Source organism: Vipera berus (assembly GCF_964194415.1).
Source record: "Vipera berus genome assembly, chromosome: 6".
Lineage (NCBI taxonomy): Eukaryota > Metazoa > Chordata > Lepidosauria > Squamata > Viperidae > Vipera > Vipera berus.
Window position 1 is genome coordinate 33,501,220 of NC_138208.1, and position 24,423 is coordinate 33,525,642.

The 24,423-nt window shown below is 40.2% G+C and overlaps 1 protein-coding gene across 2 annotated transcripts in view; it reads left to right on the top strand.

The window, feature by feature from the left end:
* IMMP2L (inner mitochondrial membrane peptidase subunit 2) overlaps positions 1-24,423 on the top strand; it is a 292,279-nt gene that overhangs the window by 31,469 nt on the left and 236,387 nt on the right. For both annotated transcript variants that reach the window (XM_081331109.1, XM_081331110.1), the window contains exons 2-3: positions 3,940-4,077; positions 24,281-24,384. In XM_081331109.1, the coding sequence (XP_081187235.1) occupies positions 3,943-4,077; positions 24,281-24,384 (239 nt within the window). In that variant the 5' untranslated portion in view covers positions 3,940-3,942. The remainder of the gene's footprint in view (positions 1-3,939; positions 4,078-24,280; positions 24,385-24,423) is intronic.

Consider the following 24,423-nt stretch of genomic DNA (forward strand, 5'->3'; position numbering starts at 1 on the left):
AAAGGAGATTGGTTGTTTTAGTCTCCTCACTAGGATGCTCAATCTCCCCACCAATGTCAGGCTGATGAGGCAGCGGGTGCAACCAGAGTCTATTAGGGCTTTTATTTTGACGGCTTCAGGCATAGAGGAAGTTAATATTGTCACTGTCTTAAGGATGGGTGGAATGGATCCACTTACCAAAGGTTGTCCCTGTGAGCTGTCTTTCGAGGTGTCCACTGCCCCTGCGGTGTAGGCCAGAATCCAATCCCAGTTCTTGGCAGGGGTTGCAGACTCTACAGCCTCTGTCCCCTTCATGGAAGATTCTTTTGGGTTGCCTTGGGGCTTCCCTAGTTTTTTGGATGGTGATTCCTCTGATTTACACTGGGGGGCTTTTGAGCTGCATTCTGCGGCGCGGTGACCTTCTCTCCCGCAGTTGAAACACCCTGTTGATTTTTTAGCTGTGAATGGTGGTTTTCACCCTCGCATGTTTGCTTGGTTGGTGGGCGGGCCCATTGTTTCCCCTGATGGTGCCTCTTCAGTAGGTCTATCTCCGCCTCCTCTGCCAGGACATACCAGTCGTCGAGATGGTGTGGGTCTCCTCGAGGCACGCAAGGATAATACAGGTCGTAGTTTAGCCCATCTTTGAAATGGCTAAGAAGGATATCTTCTGGCCAGTTCAGCATGCTGGCAATGGCTCGGAATTCTTGGGTATGTTCAGCCACCGGCCGTCTGTCCTGCCTGGCTGTTTTGATTCTCTCCCGGGCCATACAATTAGCCAAAGGATCCTCGAACTGCCTCCTCAAGGATGACAGGAATCGGTTGAAGTCATTGAGTTGTGGGGCATTGGAGTCTGCAGCCAGTCTGTCCAGGGCGGATTGTATGATACTGATTCAGGCTTTGTCACTGGGGATGTCCCATCTGTATTCTTCCATATAGATGAGGACTTGGGTTAGGAAAAATCCGAAGCGTGGTGGCTCCCCCCTGAATTTTGCTTCCAGGGGTGGAAGTCTTTGAATAGATCGTTGTCTGCGCCGTGGGCGGTATTGCCCCTCATCCTGATCCCCATCTGTGGTTCTGGGGGGGGGTATTTCTGAGGCAGCAACTCCTGTTCCAGCAGACAGCCCCGGTGTTGCAGGTACCGGATCCCCCCCAATCTCTCCCCAGTTGCGGTCCCAGGTGCTGCTGCGGCTGCGGTACTCAGCTTTCTCCTCTCTTAGTGAGCTAAGGGTTTTCTTCATCAGGTCAATAGCTCTCTCTAGGACCCACTCCTCTTCACTGACATCTCTTGCCTCCATTCAGGTTGGTGTCCGACCCGCCTCAGGGTCACTTTCCTTGATGCCTTTTCCCACTCACTTTTCCTTCCAACGCCCATCAACCACTGCGGTTTGCGGTCGTGCGTCTCCACCACCTCTTCCCTGGAGGAATCTGATGCTTCAGCTTCCGACCGTTGTTGGGGTTTCGGTTGACAGGAAAACTCCCTTTCCATGGGGCTTTCCTCCTGGCTTGCTTCGTCGTTAGACATTGTATTTTTTCAAAGGCCCCCGGTAAGGGTTTTCCTTCCAGGTTGACTCTTACTGCAGATCCTGTCTAATGTCAGGTCCCACCCCAATCCACATCTTAGGAAAGAAGAACTCTTGGAGACAGAATTGTTCAAAAAGGAACTTTTACTAAAACATAATTGTCAGTGGGAAATCTAGACAGCATCTGAAAACTGTGTTACAGGTTGGTACTTTTAAAGTGTCCCCAAGTGAAACCCCCTCCCCTCAGTCCATTTGGTCAGTCCCAGATCAGTTAAGGTTCAGGTGTCAAAACCTTCCAAGGGAAGAGGGATCTTCCATGGCTTTACGACATTTCCTTCCTCCCTTTCAGATTCTAATCAGAGATACAAACCAGATCTCTCCCCCCTCCCTTTCTTTGTTCTTCTCAGTTCAAAGGTTCTTCCCCTAGTCTAATGACAGCCTCCAGGCAGGCTGAAATAAACACCCTTGCAACAAATGGATAAGGATAGCCAATTAACATCTTCTCTTCTCGTCCTTGGGAATGGCAGAATCCAGTGAAGGATGTAAGATTTTAGAACATACAGATAGGGATTTATGAATGGGATATAAATGGATTCTGATACTGCCCCATAGCTGATTCTTCTGTCTGCTCTACAGATCTTTCTTCTCCTTTGCTCTTCTAAAGTCTTTTTGATTTTTCTGACTGATCTTTCGCTCTATACTTCTCCTACCGTTTTTTTTTAGTTATCTTAGTTCAATAACTTAGCTTAATAGCAACTTCGCTTCCCACAATGTAACCATACTTCTTCGGTGGCTGCCTTGTGTTTGTTTCAAATGATTATTTTAGAAACCTGATTAAGATCATCTTATTTCATAAATTATTTTTCATCTATTATTTGATGAGATTGTGTGGAGTATCATAAAATGAATAGAGTCCTTCCAACTGCATAAGTGATGAACATAAAATTTTGGTTTAAGGAAGGAAAGGCAATTTTTATCTGTTTCCTTTTTTCTTAAAAGGAAACTTTTTAGGCAGCAGTCAACTGGCAAGGACAAAAGTAATGAATTGAAAGCACTCATTTTACTTCTCCTTTGTTCCTGGCCCATTCTGTGCTTTGTTGTTGTTAGTTACGAAGTCACAACCCCATGGACAACGTTTCTCCAGCCTTTCCTGTCCTCTACCATCTTCTGGAGTCCATTTAAGCTCATGCCTACTGCTTCAGTGACTCCATCCAGCCACCTCATTCTCTGTCGTCCCCTTCTTCTATTGCCCTCAATCTTTCCCAGCATTAGGCTCTTCTCCAGTGAGTCCTTCCTTCTCATTAGGTGGCCAAAGTATTTGAGATTCAACTTCAGGATCTGGCCTTCTAAAGAGCAGTCAGGGTTGATCTCCACTAGGACTGACCGGTTTGAACGCTTTGCAGTCAAAGGGACTTGTAGGAGTCTTCTCCAGCACCATAGTTCAAAGGCTTCAATTCTTTGGCACTCAGCCTTTCTTATGGTCCAACTTTCACAGCCATACATTGCAACTGGGAAGACCATAGCCTTGACTATACACTCTTTTGTTGGCTTGGTGATGTCTCTGCTTTTTAGTGTGCTGTCTAGATTTGCCATAGCTTTACTCCCCAGGAGCAAGCATCTTTTAATTTCTTGGCTACAGTCCCCATCTGCAGTGATCTTGGAGCCCAGGAAAATAAAATCTGTCACTACCTCCATTTCTTCCCCATCTATTTGCCAGGAATTGAGAGGGCCAGATGCCATGATCTTGGTTTTCTTAAAGTTGAGTTTCAACCCAAGTTTTGCACTCTCCTTCTTCACCCACATCAAGAGGCTCTTTAGTTCCTCTTCACTTTCTGCCATTAGAGTGGTATCATCTGCATATCTTCGGTTGTTGATATTTCTTCTGGCAATCTTAATTCCCACTTTTGATTCCTCTAACCCTGCCTTTCTCATGATGTGCTCTGCATATACCTTGCCAGACTCCTTTCCCAATTTTGAACCAATCAGTGGTTCCGTGTCCAGTTCTCACTGTTGCTTTGTTTTGTTTTTTAAAATTGAGTTTATTATTTAAAACATTGGACACGGTGTGAACGGATTGACATACCTTCTTGTCTTACATTGTTTTGAAATTTACATATATATATATATATACACACACACATAAAATACACATAGAATACACATCAGTTATATATAATAATACCATATTTAAAACAATCGACCAATCCGCAACAAGGCAGTAATCTATACAGGGGATTCTGTGCTTTACAGAATGGTATACTTTCTGATAACATAGGAAGACATGAATAGCTACAAATGAACCAAGACTTGGAAGGAAGTAAAGTTAATTCAGCCTACACATTTGGTATCACTGTTATTATATTTTTTCATTCAACATTTTTTAAAGTTATTTGTCAATTCTGAAGTCCAATTTATATCCGGTTTTTATTTTATCTTTCAGATTATGGCACAAATGCAAGGCTTCGGGAGAAAGTATATTAAAGCCTTTTTGAAAGGTTTTTTTGTTGCTGTTCCTGTGACTGTCACTTTCCTTGATAGAGTGGCTTGTATAGCGAGAGTAGAAGGGTCTTCAATGCAGGTAAAAAAGATCTTTTCTGCTATGTTCATTTTTAGGTATGAAGGCCTGAATTAGAACTAAGAGGCAATCCAATTTAAAAGGCAAGATAAAATGTAATTTTTGGTACTACAAAAATAAACTCTGTACGGCAAAGGCCTTTCCTCATAAAGATGGCCATTTCTAATGTGTTTACCAAGGTAAATAGTTTTTGCATTTGGAGAAATATAAAAGTACTTCCATTTTATTCAATATGATTTTGAAACATGCCCCTCAGTATCTTTGAGTTACATTCTAAATAGACATTTAAGGACAGTGTTACTGATAAATCAAGAGATGTGTATAAATAAATGGCTCAATTGAGTGTTAGAAGATTTCACTGTCTTATATTTACACTGACCTTTTTTGACAAATGTGTATAATTTTTGATCAAAGGCATTTGTGATGGTTCTGGGAAATGTTGAGAAATCTAGTGTAAGACTTATGGAAATAATGTGGCACTTTGCATGAGTGTGAATTCTGGTGTGAAAGGACTGCATTATTTCCCTTGCTGCATGTGTTGCTGAATGTTACATAAGGGAGTCTTTATGGAAATGCCATTTGGAACAGGTCAGTTGCACTGATACATTAAACTCTTTTTACGACCCTGTAATCCCTTAATTCAGGGTAGAGTCGGGCAACTGGATGGAGTGTTTACTGGCTGGATGCCCTTCCTGACACCATGCAGCAAGAGTTTGCAGCAGATATTTGCAGCCTCCATGCTGCTCAATTGCACTCATACATTAAGGGGTTATAGTGACTTTAATCTGGGGAAAAACTTAAGGGAAGAAACTTAAGTTCTGTTGTGATTCAGCGTCAGCCTGTGGTTCCAGCAGCTGGGTCGGATGATTCTGAAGAGGAGATGGAGGAGGGGTTTGGAGAGCCTTTGGTGTCAGAGGGAGGTTCTGATGCAGTGCAGGATTCTCATCCTGGCCCCTCCCATCTTGTTCCTCCTCAAACTCAGCCGTGTAAGCACGAGGGATTGGAAGACAATCCACAGCTGTCTCTGTTCAGGGACACTAGGAGCAGGAGGCAATTTAGCAGAGCAGAACAGAGGAAGGCAATGTGGCAACTCGGGAGAAGGCAATGAGAAGCCATGCCTTGGGACTACTGATAAAAGGGGAAGGTGTGGGAGGTGCTGGTTGCTGAAGGCAACCGTTTGAAGATCATCTGCTAGAGTCCTGGTCTGTTATTCTTGTTAACTCTTGTTTGAACTTTTGGTTTAACCCTTGAACTTTTTGTTTAACTTGTGTTTGAACTCTTTGTAAATAAACTTGGTTGGGTTTTTTCCAGCCTGTTGACTATAAAAAGGGGTTGTCCCTGACATTCAAACAGGGCCAGTTGTAGGCTGGAACAGAACAAGTTCATTGGAATTTACAAATTATTTTTGATTCCTTAAGAATGCTCATCTGATCAGTTATCTGCTTTTGAAAGGAATGCTCTGATAAATTTCTAGATAGAAATTTCCTGGATATTATAGATCTAAGATATAGCTTTTACTTTATTTCTGATTGTAAGTGAACCTGTAATTGTGGTTGTACATTATGATTAAGGAGGTCTGTCAGGTCCCCAAAGAAATTTATTTTAACCCTATGCCTGTTTTTCCCTTTCTGTGGCCTTTCTTTGTGGCCTGCCATTCTGTTGGGAGGGGGGAGGTTAGGGATTGCTTCGCACTGGCTGCAGGATGCCCTTTCCCCAGGGGATGGAATGTCTCTCCCTTATTATTATAGCTGTTTATGTTCCACCTGATGCCAATGTCAACATGGCACTTTTTAAGCTGTATGACGTCATCACCAGGCAGCAGCAAACTCACTCAGAGGGCGCTCTTCTCGTGGCTGGGGACTTCAATCAAGCTTGTCTGAAGACAGTTCTCCCTAAGTTTGTACAGTATGTGCAAGTTTCCACCAGAGGGAAGAACACTTTGGACCATGTGTATTCCAATCTGAAACAGGCATACAGAGCTTTCCCTCTTCCCCACCTGGGTACATCTGACTATCTTTCACTCCTGTTGTGCCCAAAGTATGTTCCTCTTAGGAAAAGGACTCAGGCAGTCACAAAAAGGGTCAGAACCTGGCCAGTGGGTGCTCTCAGTCAGTTGCAGGACTGCTTTGAAACCACTGACTGGAGTGTATTTGAAGAACAAGATCTAAATTCATATACAGATGCCGTACTCTCTTATATTAGAACATGCACTGATAGTGTAACAACGGATAAGTGCATTAGAGTTTACGGGAACTGTAAACCCTGGGTGACTGCAGAGATACGAACACTCCTGAGACCCCAGGATTCTGCCTTTAAGGCAGGGGACAGGGATAGATACAGAGAGGCCAGGGCAAATCTCAGAAGAGGCATTAGGATGGCAAAACAACAATACAAACAAAAGGTGGAGAACCATTTAGCGAACAACGATCTGAGGCAAGTATGGCAGGGACTGCAGCACTTAACCAACTATAAGGGCAGCACGAGGAGCATGGCAAACACCGATGCCTCGTTGGCTGCGGAGCTGAATATTTTCTTCTCCCGCTACGAGGTTAAAAGACCAGACCCCGTAGCCTTTGCTGGCCGGCCTTCTGACTCTCAGCCACTCACCCTGTGTGAACACCAAGTGAGAGCTGTATTGAAGGCTGTGAATCCCAGCAAAGCCACAGGCCCAGATGGGGTGCTGGGGATAGTGGTCAGGAATTTGTACTCCAAGGCCAAACTTGCCTGTTATTCCGGTTATCTTTTGGCTTCCTACTTTAGCATTCCAATCCCCCATGATGATAAGGACATCATTTTTGTATTAATCTATTTAATTGGGCTACTGTATTTAATATTTCTTTTAATTTTTATATATTGTATTTTATTGTATTGCCCTGTACACCGCCCTGAGTCCTTCGGGAGAAGGGCAGTATAAAAATTAAATTATTATTATTATTATTATTATTATTATTATTATTATTATTATTATTATTATTATTATTATTATTATTATTATTATTATTATTATTATTATTATTATTATTATTATTATTTGGTGTTAGTTCTATAAGGTGCTGTAGGGCTTCATAGAACCGGTCAGTTTCATCCTCTTCAGCACTGGTGGTTGGGGCATAGACTTGGACTACTGTGATATTGAATGGTTTGCCTTGGATTCGAACTGAGATCATTCTGTCATTTTGAGGATTGTATCCCAGTATTGCTTTTCCTACTCTTTTATTGACTATGAAGGCTACTCCATTTCTTCTGAGAGATTGTTGCCCGCAGTAGTATACCTGATGGTCATCTGAATTAAATTCACCCATTCCTGTTCACTTTAGTTCGCTGATACCTAAGATGTCGATGTTCCCTGTCACTAGCCCCTAATAAAAGTTCTTTCCTTTTTAGTAAATTCCGGTTTTGCCCGTTTGCACATGGTCATGGGATTGCGAAAGGTCCACTTTCCACGGTTCTTTTCACCCTGCCAGGGGACCCTAAATGGGTTTAAATCCACCTCAAAGAGCCAGTGAAGAGAAGAGGGTCGCCCCAGCAATTTGGGAATGACAGCGGTTGTCCCATTCAATCGGGAAATTCCATCTAACCCGACAGGAGAAAGTCTGGCCCCATCTTGGTAACTAGCCCAAGCCACATGCAGCCAAAGTCCACAAGTACTCATCAGATCATCGGTGAACAGTGTGCTGAAATTGGGTGAGAAATTTGATCTTTTCTCCTATTTTATATTCTGAACTTTTGGAAAAGATACCCCCAAAAGCAAAAAAAAGCCTCCGAAAGTGAAAAGGAGGGGGAACTTTGCCCCACCCTCCCACGAAAGGAAGCAGCAATTAAACTATTTAAGAGGGACAAAAACATACTGTTGCTGACATCTAGTGGTGGAAGAGAATATATAACTTCAGCTGTTTTCTTATAAGTATTGGCAGGACACCCAGAATGAGATAACCTACTTCTTTGATCTTTAAAAAGAGCTAAACAAAACATTCTGGGCCAACCACAATAAGCAAAGTTTATAACTGAAAAAACATAACTAACCTTCCTGGATGATAAACACCTATTGACTATTAATTTGTTTCTTAAATATCAAGTTTCTGGTAATTTTAGTCATATGATTATATTGTGCAATTCCCTGAGATTCAGTACTTTAAGATTTTCAGTGATGATATTTTTGGAGGCAGTGGTTAGATTTTTTCAGTAAGGCTTATTTGGATGTTATAATTTCTCCCCATATTCTTATTTGCTCTTGAAAGGGAGACTGTTTAATAGATTCCTGCCTTCTCTATAATTTATGCATGGCTGAAGTACATGAATGAAGTACATGAATGAAGTAGACTGGGGACTGCGAACAGCAGTAGACGGGACTGCAAATGACAGTAGACCGGGGACTGTGAAAGACAGTAGACCAGGGACTGCAAATGACAGTAGACCAGGGACTGTGAAAGACAGTAGACCAGGGACTGCAAACAGCAGTAGACAAGGGACTGCAAGCGACAGTAGACCAGGGACTGCAAACGGCAATAGACCAGAGACTGTGAATGGAAGTAGAATGGGGACCACGAACGTCAGCAGACAGGTAGACTGGGAACTGCGAACGGCAATTGCACAGCAGACTCTTGGAAAAACGAACTGATGCAGTTGAGAACTGCAAAACATAGGATAGAAAACAATAGGCATAATTACTTAGAAAAGAGAAAGTAGAAACATGGCTAATAGCAAAGCACATCCACCAACTATAAAAGAGGAATTTTCAAGCAACAAACTCATGGAACAGTAAGGGATCTAGAGGCAACTTTAGCCATACTCAACCTACGCAAGAAAGCTATTCCCAAACGGGACTTCCGGTGGCGACGTGGCGCTGAAGACAGCCGCCTCCGGGCTGTCCGCTCCGCAGCTGTGTTTATCCATCTAAAACAGCGCCGATCAGCTGTTTGGGTGGATTTGAAGCCCGCTCCTCGGGAGAAGAGGAGGGGGTGAGGCCCCAGGTAGGGGTTGAGCTCTCCGGGGCCGCCTGAGCTGAAAGTTTGGGCGGCTGAAGGATTGAGCCCCCCCCGAAGCCTGGGTTGCTCCGAGCTGCGCAGCGTCTCTGCTCCGTGATTTTTGGAGCAGAGCCAGGCGTTAGCAACCACCCCTGCCAGAAGGAAAGACTCTCGAGTATTAAGGAGCAGGCAGAGCGGTACAGGAGGTCAAGGTGAAGTGGATTTTTATCTTTACTCTCTGGCTCAATGGACTTTATAGCTTTAAAGTGAAAGTACGCAACAAGTGAAAGTGGGGAAAGATGGCGGCTAAATCTTCTTCTAAAGTTCTTCGGAGTGCGGGAACTTCCCCGGTGCAACAGACCTCATTGCAAGCTTTGCTTCCTCCTGCACCTCCTCTGGCATTGACGCTTAAGGACTTACAAGATGCCTTTGCAAAGCAATCGCAAGTAATGTCAGATATGATAGATGATAAGATGGAAAAGCTGGAGGCAAAGCTGGAGGAGAAGTTTAGTGCAATGAGGGTGGACATTTTGTCTACAATTGAAAGTGTTGCTGAATGTGTGCAACGTTTGGATGAAAAAGTGGAGGATCTCAGTCAAAAGAATTCTATATTAGAAGTAAAGGTACTAGAGAATGAAAATATAAGGGACAAAATGGACGGAGAACTGAGCCTTGTTCAGTACCATCAGATGCAGTATGCTATTAGAATCAGGGGCTTAAAAGAGAATCCTAAAGAAGACTTAAAGCAGCTGATTTCTGAGGCTTTGGAAGCAGTACTGGGCCAGCCAGCATCTGAAATAGAGGGAAGTATGGATAAAATCTTTCGTGTAAATTCATGGATTGCAAGGCAGAGGAAGCTACCTAGAGATGTGGTGGTCTATTTTACAAAGAGAGCAACTAGAGATGAAGTTATTCAAGCTGCTTATGATACTAAATTTGTGGTTGCTGAGCAAGAAGTCCTGGTTCTAAAAGAGATTCCTCCAAAGATTTTAAGGAGAAGGAAAGATTTTGCATTTCTTGCACAGGAACTTAAGAAATGTGATATCAAGTTTAGATGGGAGATTCCAGTTGGAATGGTGGTGATGCATGAAGGTAAAAGACATTGTCTGGTTACCGTGACTCAGGCACGTGATTTCTACAGCAATGTTTTAAAAGCAACCCCTCTATCACTCCTGGAAGCTGCAAAGGGATTTGGAGAGGGAAAACCTCAAGAGGCTGAAGGTGGACAGACAGAGGAGAATGGTGCTGGAGGGGATCAAATTACAGCTTCATCGGCTGCTGCCGGAGAGCAGAGGTTGACGTGTGCCGCCTTAAGACGAGCAAGACAAGTACAAGAGCAAGACCAGCAGAAAGTTATGGAACTTCCAAAGCGTACTTACAGTGAAGCTGTGGGAGGGGCGCGGCCCAAGGAAATTACAGGGGCCATTGAAGATGTGCTCCAAAAGCTTCGGGACACCAAGCATGGCGACTAAATTTCTAACCTGGAATGTCAATGGATTAAACTCACCACAGAAGAGAAAGAAAGTTTTTCAATATTTAAAACAATTTAAGACTGATGTTATCTGTTTGCAAGAAACGCATATTAGGGTTATGGACCAAAAGTATTTATCGAACTCAAGGTTGGTTACGCAATTTGTTGCCTCTGCGATGAACAAGAAAAATGGAGTGGTTGTCTACGTTAAAAGCACTCTAACAGCGGAATTAATTGAAGTAGATAAGCAAGGAAGATATGTCATGATAGATTTGCTGTTAGAAGGTAAAAAAACGCTTCTAATTGGACTGTATGCTCCTAATCAACAACAAGCTGATTTTTTTAGTTTACTTCACACAAAGGTTACCCAATTGGATTATAAATCGTTTATTTTTATGGGGGACTGGAATGGTGTTTTAGACGTACAGATGGACAAGGCTGGTTCTTTTAAGCGTGTTCCGAGCCATGCTAGATTGCCTAAATCTTTTTTTGAAATGAAGGACGATTTGGAACTGCGAGATATTTGGCGTGACACACATCTACATGAAAAGGATTATACTTTTTTCTCTGATAGACATCAATCTTTTTCCAGGATTGATTTTATTTTGCTGACTAATGACTTTTTTTCTAGGATTAAGAAGGTAAAGATCTGTGCAAGAACTATTTCTGACCATAGCCCAGTTTGGTTAGAGATCAATAAGGACAATAGGGATAGGCGCTCGTGGCGCGTAAATGAGAATTTGTTTAGAAATCAGAGAAATGTGGAAGAATGTAAACAGCAGATGAAGGATTTCTTTGAAATTAATATGAATAAGGATACCTCTATGGACATGGTTTGGGATGCTAGCAAGGCCTACATGAGAGGGGTGTTGATATATATGAATAATAAATGCAGACGTACTTTGGAAGTTAGAAGGAAAGAACTGGAGAATGAAATTAGGGAAAAAGAAAAGGCCCTTATTTTGAACCCATTGGATGTGAAGACTAAGGAGGTTATTAATCTATTAAGAGGACAATTTGATAAGTTGATGGCTGATCAAGTGGCAACCAATTTACGGTTTGCTAGGCATAATACTTTTTGCAATGCTAATAAGCCAGGTAGATGGCTAGCTTACAGACTAAGGAAAAAGCAAAGGGCTTCTAATATAGATAAAATTGAATATAAGGGAAAGGTTGTGTTTCAACAGGATCTTATTAAGGAAGCTTTTGTGGATTTTTATTCTAAATTATATGCTAAGGAGAAGATTAATGAAAAAGACATTGATGTATATTTGGAGAATGCTAGCATCCCGGTTCTTACGCAAGCACAAAAGGAGGAGATTAATCAATTGATAACAGAAGAAGAAATTCTTATAGCAATTAAGGAACTGAAGGTGGATAAAGCGCCAGGCACGGATGGTTTGACTGCGGCTTACTACAAAAACTTACAATTGGAGTTGATAAAGCCGTTAAAGGAACTGTTCCAGACAATTCAGAGAGGGGGAAAGGTGCCTCCGGCTTGGAGAACTGCTTTTATCTCTTTGATTCCGAAGGAAGATCAAGATGCTACTCAAGTAAAAAACTATAGACCGATATCACTTTTAAATACAGATTACAAGATATTTGCCAAGGTGTTAGCTAACAGATTGATGAGGGTTCTGCAACAGGTGATTCATGGGGATCAAACTGGGTTTATTAGTGGTAGGCAAATGAAAAATAATGTGAGGCATATAGTTGATGTGATGGAGTTTTTGGAAAGGAACAACCAGATCCCTGCGGCGCTAATTTTTCTAGATGCTGAAAAAGCTTTTGATCAATTGAATTGGCAATTTTTGATGAAAGTTTTAGATAAAATGAATTTTGGGGATAAATTTTTGCAACCAATTAGGGCATTATATCAAAAACAAACTGCCCGAATAATAGTTAACAATAGTTTGACTGAAGTATGTAATATTGAGAAGGGCACAAGACAAGGGTGTCCGTTATCACCTTTATTATTTGTTTTAACATTGGAGATATTATTGGTAAAAATACGGAATTCGGAAAGAATTAAGGGTATACAAATTAGAGATCAGGATTATAGATTGAGAGCGTTCGCAGATGATCTGGTTGTTACAGTGACCCAGCCAGAAAACTCTGTTGTGGACCTGATGGAGATAATAATGCAATATGGGAAGGTTTCTGGATTTAAAGTTAATGCACAAAAAACTAAAATTCTGGCCAAAAACATGACAGTACCGCAAAAGGCCCTTTTAGAAGGATTAACTGGATTTGAGATTGTCAAAAGGGTCAAATATTTGGGGGTGATTTTGTCACCCTCTAATACAAAGTTATATAAAAATAACTATGAAAAGTTATGGGGAAAAATTCAAAAAGAAATGGAGAGCTGGGAAAAATTGCAATTGTCTTTGCTGGGAAGAATTGCAGCAGTGAAAATGAATGTCCTGCCTAAATTTTTATTTTTATTTCAAATGATACCGGTCCTTAAAAAAGATTCTAATTTGGAAGAATGGCAACGGGGTATCAATAAATTTGTTTGGGCAGGGAAAAGGCCACGAGTTAAACTTAAGATTATGCAGGATACTCGTGAAAGAGGTGGTCTTAAAATGCCTAATCTTAAATTATACTATGAAGCTGCTGCGTTATCAGGAATAAGTGATTGGATTAATTTGACACAAGAGAGATTATTAAATCTTGAGGGCCATGACTTGTTATTTGGCTGGCATGCATATTTGTTGTATGATAAGAAGGTAGATAATGTGTTTAAAGTGCATATTTTAAGACAGGCATTGTTGAGAGTTTGGAAGAAGTATAGACATAAGTTAGATTACAAGATGCCGTTGTGGGCAATTCCAAAACACGCAATAGAAAACATAAATGTTGGTTTCAAACATGATGTGACTACGTATAAGGAGATTTTAAGCTTGGAAAGAAATGTCTGGTGTTTAAAGCCATACAACCTCTTGCGAGATGAGAAGATTGTTCAAACTTGGTTTCAATATACTCAGTTACGGGCCAGGTGGAAAGAAGATCAGAAAATTGGTTTTGCAATGACTGACGAAAATTTGATAAAGCAAATTAGAAATCAGGGTCCAGCACATATCAAACGGATATATCTTGCATTGATAGAAATTGACTCAGAAACAGAACTTGTTAAAGATTGTATGATAAAATGGGCCCAGAATATCCAAGAAGTTATTACAATGGACACGTGGGAAAAGATCTGGGTGAGGAACGTAAAATTTACACAAGCTCAAAACCTAAGAGAGAACTTTTATAAAATGTTTTATAGATGGCATTTAGATCCTAAAAAGCTTGCAAGTATGTATCCGAACTATCAGCCCAAATGTTGGAGGTGTGGTGGCGAAGATGCAACATATTTTCACATATGGTGGACCTGCAAAAAGGTTAAGGCTTTTTGGATAAAAATATGGTGGAATATGCAGAAGATCTTCAAGCAAAGGATAAAGTTTTGTCCGCAGTTCTTTTTGTTGGGCATAATTACAGATGCTACTGTTGTGGACACTAAGTTGATGTTGAATTTAATTACAGCAGCAAGACTTTTAATAGGTCAATATTGGAAGAAGGAGGAACTGCCGACTATAGAAGAATGGACTCTAAAGGTTTCTGACCTGGCGGAAATGGCAAAGATCTTGGCTTACTTGAAAGATCATTCGCAAGAACGTTATATTATGGAGTGGAAAAAGTGGATTGATTATATCCAGAACAAATATGGGACTAAAAAGTTTCATTTAGCATTTGAGTAAGTCTTCCTTTCTTTTTTCTTTTTTCTTTCTTTTTATATGTAATATTAATATTGCTTGTAGTTATCTTATATGAGCTAGAGAGCGATAGATTTAAGAGTTTATTGTTGTTAGCATATGGATGTTTATGATTGTTCTTTGTTTTTATACCTTGTACTTAGCTCTGGGAAGTCGGGGGGGAGGGGAAATGGGGGGGAGGGGCAGGGAGGGATAGGTAGGGGTGGGGGGAGGGGGGGATTGTTAAAGATAAAATGTACTCTAAAACTTTTCAATAAAAAAAAAAGAAAGCTATTCCCAAACTGAACCAAACAATGGACAAAAACTCCCAGAGGATTTGACCCTACCGATAAACCCTTGGAGGAGGACAAATGGAGGCATGTCACACTTAGAAGAAAACACAACAATCAAAGGAAGAAGCAGTACATATCTAACAAACCCCTACTGCCCAATCTAACCCAACCAGAAGCAGCCCCATTAAAACTGGGCAATCAATTTCTCCCCCTAGATAGAAATACTCAGGCCCACAATCTCCCCCTCAAAGAAAACATGCAGACACTTAGCAAAGAAACAGCACCAAATATTCCTAAAAAAGTCATATCAACAAACAGACGGGAGATAAACAGAAAAGCACCTCAGACTGCACACACACACCCCAAAACAGAAAGTGAGTGTTGGTGATAGGAGATTCTATTCTCAAAGGAACAGAATCAGCCATCTGCAGACCGGACATAACAATCCAGGGAGGTATGTTGTCTCCCTGGAGCAAAAATCAAAGATGTGGCTGAGAAGCTAACCAAAATAATTAGGCCCACAGATTACTACCCTCTCCTACTCCTTCATATTGGGACGAATGACACAACAAAGAACCTGAGCACAATATTGAGAGACTATAAGCTACTAGGCAATAAAGTTAAGGAGCTAGCACAAGTAATGTTCTCATCAGTACTCCCAACAAAAGGCCAACACCCACTGAGGGGAAAAAGAATTCTAGAAATAAACTACTGGCTAAAGGGTTGGTGCTGCCAAGAAAACTTTGGTTTCCTAGACCATGGACTGCATTTCCTAGGTGAAGAACTCTTGGCAAGGGATGGGCTGCACCTCATGAAAACAGGACAAATGTACTCGGAAAAAGACTGGCCCAACTAATTAGAAGGGCTTTAAACTAAAATTGAGGGGGAAGGGTGTCCAATCTTTAGAATCTCTAGAACACAAAACTAATCACAAATCCCAAGAAAAGAAAGAAAGACGTAGAGAGTGATGAGAAAAAAGAAAAAAATCAAATAACTACCAGGAGATTAAGGAAACGCACCCACAGACAGGCATAAAGGTCTTAAATGTTTATATGCTAATGCTCAAAGCTTGGAGAACAAACTGGGTGAACTGGAAGCAATAGTACACGAGGGTAGGTATGACATACTGGTAGTTGGCATTACAGAAACCTGGTGGGATGAAACCCATGACTGGAATGGATGGATGGATAGCTATAAAGTGTTCGAAAGAAACAGAACTACAAAAAAGGAGGAGTTGCACTATATGTAAGAGAATACTACATATCTACAGAAAATCACATGATCAATGAAATAAAATAAAATGTACCGGTTAATATAAAAGGGGGGGAAAGTAACATTGCCATAGGGTATACTATGAGTCCTTTGGGAAAGGGCGGTATATAAATCTAATAAAATCTAAAATCTACTACAGGCCACCCAACCAATCAGAAGAAATAGATGGACTCTTTGCCAACCAGTTAACAAATTTATTTATTTATTTATTTATTTTATTACATTTATATACTGCCCTTTCCCGAAGGATTCAGGGCGGTTTACAGGGTGATTAAAAACAAAAATACAAAAGTTAAAAACAAATTTAAAAAATTATATTCGTCCCTGAATAAGTAAAACCCCAGTTAAAATTAAAATTAAAACTAAATGTATGTAGGAAGCATACCACAGTCGTATTGGGAGACTTCAACTACACAGATATCAGTCTGCTGTCATGGTTCCAACTAAAGAGACAGATCAAAGAACAGTCCAGCATTGTTTTGTTTTTAAAAGTCTATAATAATGAGAACGAAGTATTGGCACTCATGGATGGATGCCAGAATCTGAAATCTCCTCCCCTGAGCACATCGTATCATGCACGATTCCCTCTCTTAATTACACATCATAAATCACATTATCCAATTAGTTTAACATATGAAATTTCACTTCCTTTCTGTACCACGCTATTTCTTATCAAAACATCCAGGTTAACATTTCCCCCCCCCCCCGTTCAGTGATTCAAAGCGAAGCAGTTTAAAGCAAAAGGCTGCCTCTTATATTGTCAGAACAAAAACATCCAATATTTGCAGCGTTGAATTCTGCAGTGAGTGGGATATCAAAAAGATTCCTAAGCAACCTAGACCAGGGCTTTTCAACCAGTGGTATGAATACCACCTGTGGTACATTGGCACCTGGCAGGTGGTACATGACCTTTCTAGAAAAGTGGTAATGGGGGAGGGGAATGAGCTGAACTGGTGGCAGCACTGCACAAGCCTGAGAGAGATATGGCTGGAGCTGCAGGGCTGTCAGGGCTCAGCGGAAGCGCCAGGATCTTCACTTCTTTGGGGCTGTCAGGGCTCCAGCTGGAGCTCGGCACTGATCCTGGCGCTTCTGCTGAGCCCAGAAGAAGCGCCAATCAGCTGGAATGTTGCAGCATCTCCAGGGTCTTGTGATTTATATTCAGATGCTTGGCAACTGATTCATATTTATGACGGTCACAGTATCCCAGGGTCATGTGAATTGACCAAACCCTTCTGCAACCACCCAGCAGGGGGGGGAAATAAAAAACAAACACCCACCCCCCCAGTACCCGCTGCCAATCCTCAACAGAAATGCTCACAACAATGAAAACCTTGGACAGGAGGAAGAGCACTGCCAGGTGGGCAGGCAGGTGTCTTGCTTGGCTGTGGCTTGGGGGGGCACTTTTTTCAGGGCCATTGTAACTTCGAACAGTCACTAAGCGAACTATTGTAAGTCGAGGACTACCTGTACTTCATCACTTTTTTCCTTTTTTTTTCTTTTGGTCATCAGGTTTTTGACACCTTTCTAAGCGACTCGTGGTACTCGGATGTTGTCATATCTTAAAAGTGGTACAATGGGTGAAAAGGTTGAAAAGCCCTGAGCTAGACGACAACTTTGTTATCCAAAAGGTAGAGGAGGGAACTAGAAGTAAAGCTATACTGGATCTAATTCTTACTAATAGAGAAGAAGTGATCAAGGGAGTTAAGTTGCCAAAACCTTGGGGGAAAGTGACCACGTCATTTTGGAATTCAATATAATGCAAACACAAGCATTAGAAAATAGTTCAACCAGTGTCTTAAACTTCAAAAGAGCTGATTTTAACAAATTCAAACAGAACCTATGAAAGATTCAATGGATGAAAATCCTAAATTGGAAAACAACTCAAGAAGCATAGGAAACTCTGAAAAATGCGATCATAAAAGCCCTGAAATAGCACTGAAAAAGAAAAACAAAGTCAAGAAGAAACCAGTATGGCTGCACAAAGATATCTCAGACAAACTGAAAGACAAAAAGGACAAATACAAAAAATGGAAAGAGGGACACATAACTAAGGCTGATTATCAGTAGACAGCCAGAAGGTGCAAAGATGAAGTCAGGAAAGGAAAGGCTCAGAATTGCAACCGAAATCAAGGATAATAAAAAAATAGTTTCTTTCCAGCATATTAATAACAAGAAAAAAGTCAAAGAAACTTTAGGTCCACTAAAGAGAGAATATGGCAAGGAAGCAACAAACAAAAGGGAAAAAAAGCAGAGCTGCTTAACTCATTCTTTGCATCAGTGTTCACACAAAAAGAAATTATAGCACAACATACTCCCCCCCCCCAAAAAAAAATACTGGGAAAGAAAAACTAGAAACACAAATTAAAATAAACAAGAAAATGGTAAGAGAACACCTATCCGACTTTGACAAATATATATTACCGGGATCCAACAGATTACATCCCAGAGTTCTGAAGAGCTGGCAGATGTTATTTCAGAACCATTGCACCATATCTTTCAAAAATCCTGGAGCACCGGGGAAGTACCTGAGGATTGGAAAGGGGCTGATGTGGTTCCCATCTTCTAGAAAGGGGGGGGAAACAGACCCAGGAAACTACAGACCAATCTGTCTAATATCAATACTTGGGAATATCCTGGAAAAGATAATCAAAAAAAGATCTGCGAAAACTAGAAGCAAACAGAGTTATAACTGGTAGCCAGCACGGGTTTGTTAAAAACAAATCATGCCAAACCAATCTTATTTTATTCTTTGATAAAGTGACCAATTTAGTAGGCCAGTGAAAACTGTGGACATAGTATACTTAGATTTCAGTAAAACAAGGGCTTTTTTCTCATAGAACACTCAGAACGGCGTTCCGGAACCTTTTTTTTTTTTTTTTTTTGCAAAAAAACAAAACCAAACTAACCCAGCTCCCTTATTGGTTTTCCTAAGCCTATTGCAGGGCTAGCAATCTTGGCTCTTTTTTATGACTTGTGGACTTCAACTCCCAGAAATCCTGAGCCAGCCACGCTGAGGGGAAAGGGAGAGGTTTCCAAGCTGAGCCATGCTGGCTCAGGAATTCTGGAAGTTGAAGTCCTTGAGTCATAAAAGAGCCTGCACTAGAGGAGGACATTAAAATTATTTACAGGATTACTTCTTTAGGAACTAAACTTTTAGAATCTAAAACAGCCTTGGTGGAGCAGTGGGCTAATGCCTCCTTAAGTAACACCAGCTGCCTGCAATTAGTGCAGGTTCGCATCCCACCAGGCTCAAGGTTGACTCAGCCTTCCATCATTCCGAGGTAGGTAAAATGAGGACCCAGATTGTTGGGGGCAATTAAGCTGACTTTGTAATAATGCCGCTTGGGGTGTGTGTGAAAGCCCTAATAAGCAGGCATATACATAGAATGAAGGCTATTGCTAAGCTTGTAAGCCGCCCTGAGTCTTCTGAGAAGGGCGGGATATAAATGCAATTAAAATAAAAAAAAAATAATTCAGAAAAGCCAACAGGAAAGAACCTCACATTTTTCATCTGCTTCTGTCTTTTGGAAGGTAAAATTAGATAACAAAATAATCTATTTCTTATGTTAACATCTCTGCAATGAAATCAAAGGTAATAGGAAAGAAATGAGAAACATTTTTCTCAATGTAATATGTCTAATTTAGCTGATTCTAGAAAAAATAGTATCTTTTGTACACTCTTGAAAACTATTTTGAATCTAAACAATTCTTAAGAATGAAATATTCTTAATTTGGACTTTACTTTTACTGTTTGGACTGTTTTGTGTTTTGAAAAATAGATTATTTAGAATCTAGTTATGTTGCACTTCACTCTTTAAGTAACTAACCTAGTATATACATAAAAATATATGATGTTTTCCCTGGTGAGCTTAACATCAATAACAACATTTATTAAAAAGGCTAAAATAATTTCTGGGGGTATTATCTGTATAGTAAAATTTTGGACAAGCAGTGATCATGTTACCTGTGTGCATAAGCGTAGTCAGTAGCATATGCCTTTTTAAAAATATCAAACATGCAAAGAAACAAAAATAAGTCCAAAATATCTGTATTACATCCAGAAATGCCAACTTTGCAACCAGTATTTCTCATCCATAACTATGGCACCCTAAGGATACCTGCATCTCATTCATTTAATTTGAAATCAAGTGAAAAATTGATTTAAATTATTTTATTAAAACAAATTAATGGCAATTCTTTTATAAAAAGTTGCCTCAAACAAACTGAGTTTGACATGCCTGCTCTAGATAGTTGAATGCTCCAAAATAAATTCTAGACCAGGCCTGTACATGCAGCCTACCAAGCATCCTTGGACAGAGCACAGACTTTTTTTAAAAAAGTAATAAAATGGTTTAATATGATTTTAAGGTTTTATTGGTTGTAGTTGGGGCTATAGATATAATTTAATTTTAATGTTTGTATTTTTACTTGTATTTTACTGTTGTTAGCCGCCCTGAGTCCTTCGGGAGATAGGGCGGCATATAAGTCCCAATCAATCAATCAATCAAATAAAATAAAAAAATCACCACCACTGCCCTGAAAGTCATGTTGCCTAGTGCCTCCATGGCTTACCATGACCACAAGCTCCAACACTGTAGATGCTCCTCTAGTCACCAAATCATTGATTAGCCCACCAGCATTCCTTTGCAGACCACAAAGATTTTTAATTTATCAGTGTGGGCCTTTCCTTTCTACAAGATTAATAATAATAATAATAATAATAATAATAATAATAATAATAATAATAATAATAATAAGAAGAAGAAGAAGAAGAAGAAGAAGAAGAAGAAGAAGAAGAAGAAGAAGAAGAAGAAGAAGAAGAAGAAGAAGAAGGGAGAAAGGAGAAGGAGAAGTTGTTGGAAGGGACCTTGGAGGTCATCTAGTCCAACCCCCTGCTCAGGCAGGAAACCCTATACCATTTCAGACAAATGGCTGGCCAGTATCTTGTTAAAAACTTCCAGTGTTGGAGCATTCACCACTTCTGGAGGCAGGTTGTTCCACTGGTTAGTTGTTCTAACTGTCAGGAAATTTCTCCTTAGTTCTAGGTTGCTTCTCTCCTTGACTAGTTTCCATCCGTTGCTTCTTGTCCTGCTTTGAGGTGCTTTGGAGAATAGCTTGACTCCTTCTTCTTTGTGGCAGCCCCTGAGATATTGGAACACTGCTGTCATGTCACCCCTCACCCTTCTCTTCATTAAACTACACATACCCAATTCCAGCAACCGTTCCCTATATGTTTTAGCCTCCAGTCCCCCAATCATCTTTGTTGCTCTTCTCTGTACTCTTTCTAGAGTCTCGACATCTTTTTTACATCGTGGTGACCAAAACTGGATGCAGTATTCCAAGTATGGCCTTACCAAGGCCTTGTAAAGTGGTATTAATACTTCACATGATCTTGATTCTATCCCTCTGTTAATGCAGCCTAGCACTGTGTTGGCTTTTTTGGCAGCTGCAGCACACTGCTGGCTCATATTTAAGTGATTGTCCACTAGGACTCCAAGATCTCTCTCATAGTTACTACTATTGAGCAAGGTACCACCTATACTATACCTGTGCATTTAATTTTTCCTGCCTAAATGTAGAACCTTACTTTTTTCACAATTGAATTTCATTTTGTTAGATAGTGCCCAGTGTTCGAGTCTGTCCAGATCCTCCTGTATCTTAAGCCTATCTTCTGGAGTATTGGTTATTCCTGCCAGCTTGGTGTTGTCTGCAAATTTGATGAGTTCCCCATCTATCCCCTCATGCAAATCGTTGATGAAGATGTTGAAGAGCTGCACAGACCTCTTCTAGATTTTCCTCTTGCCTTTCCGAGTTAACTCCTTGGTCTGTCACTGAGCAAGAATTGTCTTTGTAGGGAAGCATATTATCATTTGATGTATATTTAACTTATGTTCTACCTTTATTTACCAATTATATAATATTTGTATGCAATCCACATGGCGAGGTTTGGGGAAACCTATAATAGAAAAAATATATTTTTAAAATCATAAGATTAAAACATCGCCTGGCCCGCACCACCTCCGCTGCCCACATTGCGCAGCCCCGCCATATAGAGTGGGCTCTGCTGCTCCTACAGCACCAGCATCTCCAGCTCCGGCCCCAGGGAGGGGAGCCCGCCGCCAACACCCTTCGCACGTGTGACTGCAGCAGCACCGCTCCCCCGCCTCCTGCACCCGCCAAGATGAGAGTTCCGGCACCTTTTTTTTTTTTTTAGAAAAAAAGCACTGAGTAAAACAACAAAGTAGACCACAATCTACTGCTTGGTAAGCTAGGAAAAGGTGGAATAGACAACATCACCTCCAGGTGGATTTGCAGCTGGCTGACGAACCATGCTAAATGAGTAGTCCTCAATGGTATTACTTCCACATGGATAGAAGTAACGAATGCAGTACCACAAGGCTCCGTCTTAGGCCCAGTACTCTTGAATATATTCATTAATGACTTAGATGAGGGAATAGAAGTGGAACTCATCAAATTTGCAGATGACACTAAACTGGCAGGAATATCCAACACTCCAGAAGACAAGCTCTGGATCCAAAAAGAGCTTGAGAAACTTGAACAATGGGCCCTATCCAACAAAATAGTATAAGTACAGATTAGATGAGACCTGGCTCAAAAACAATAACTGTGAGGAACCTTGGAGTCCTAGTTGAAGATCACTTGACTATGAGCCAGCAGTGTGCAGCAGCCAAAAAAGCTAATACAATCCTGGATTGTATAAACAGAGGCCTAGAATTAAGACCTCACGAAGTATTAGTACTGCTTTATAAAACCCTAGTGAGACCACACTTGGAATACTGCAACCAATTTTGGTCACCATGCTACAAAAAAGATGTTGAGACCTGGAAAAAATTCAGAAAACAGCAACTAAGATGATCAAAAGCCTGAAGACCAAAACATATGAAGAACAGCTGCAGGACTTGGGTTTGACTAGTCTAAAGAAAAGAAGAAATAGGGTTGACATGATAATGGTATTCCAGTATGACGGGCTGCCACAAAGAAGATGGGGTCAAATTATTCTCCAAAGCACCATAGGGCAGGACAAGAAACAATGGTTTGAAACTGATCAAAGAGAGAAGCAACCTGGAATTAAGGAGAAACTTCCTAACAGTGAGGACAATTAACCAGTGGAACAGTTTGCCTTCAGAAATTGTGGGTGCTTCATCACTGGAAGTTTTAAGAAGAGACTGGACAGTCACTTGTTTGAAATGGTATAGGTTCTCCTGCTATAGCGGGTGGCTAGACTAGAAAACCTGTAAGGTCCCTTCTAGCTCTATTCTATTCTATTCATTTACGTTATTGATGATGACTATGGACAGTAGATCTATTTGTAGGGTTTATCGATTTTGCATGCTTTTATCTAATGTCATATGATCTCATACATTTATTATTTAAAACTACACTTAGACTTATGACCAGTTTTGTTTCTGTATAGAAATAACTTGCAAAATAAAAGTACAATTTTGGAGGGTTATCAATAATTTCAGATTCTTCAACATTTGCTTATCATGGTTTGTTTTTGTTAGTCTAGAAAAAAGAAAATAATTCAAATATTTCTTAATAAAATCTTGAGGTTATTTTTACTGCCAATCTCAGCTAACATTTGTTTTGTTTTTTAAATTGATGAACTGTTTATGTAATAAATTGATGCTTCCAACCTTTTGCCATGGAATCATAAATTTTTTGTAACTGCATCCATCATTTATCAATATGAAGGTTGTGAAATGGAAATGTATAGTTCTTTTATGTAGTAGATGTCATTTCATGTAATAAATATAAATCTCATTGAATTTCTGCTTCTATAGTTTTATATCTTTACTTGATAAATGTGAGCAATGCTTTTCGCCATCACTTAAGAAAGAGTGTTGACATTAGATTTATTAAATGAAGTGCATTTGTAATTCTAACATTTCTTTGGTATGTTTTTAATTTTTAACTTATTTTAATTTTAATTTTAATTTATTCTACAGGGGCCATTAATTTAATTTTCTTTTAACTTCTGTATTATTGTATTTTATTGTTGTTAGCCACCCTGAGTCCTTCGGGAGATAGGGCGGCATATAAGTCCCAATAATAAATAAATAAATAAATTTTCCCTGAGCTACTTCAAAACTGTCTTTTCAGCATATTAACTGTAAAGATCAAATGAGCAACCTGGATATCTACAACTATTGTAGAATATTCTACAATATTCTACAATGTTCTAATATTCATGTATCATTTTCTTCACATTTTCAGCGTCTGTTTACATGTACAACTTAGGCAAAGTGTCATGGTTACAAGTAGATAGCATATCCCATGTGATGCACTTCAGTGCTTTTAATGATTTTGTGTACAGTTTTCCCCAGCTTAATGCTTTGCAAATCTCTTGACCACTTTTTTCCCATCCAATGTGTATTAATGAGAGTGTTGATTTGGTTGTTCTGTTCGTAAATGCTAAAACCTGTCCCTTTTTAATCCCCCCAGCCTTCACTGAATCCAGTGGAACAGCAAGTATCTGATATAGTCCTTTTAAACCATTGGAGTATTCGGAATTACAAAGTACAACGTGGAGACATAGTTTCACTTGTGTAAGTAATGCCTTTGTTTCTTTTTTATTGATGCGTGAC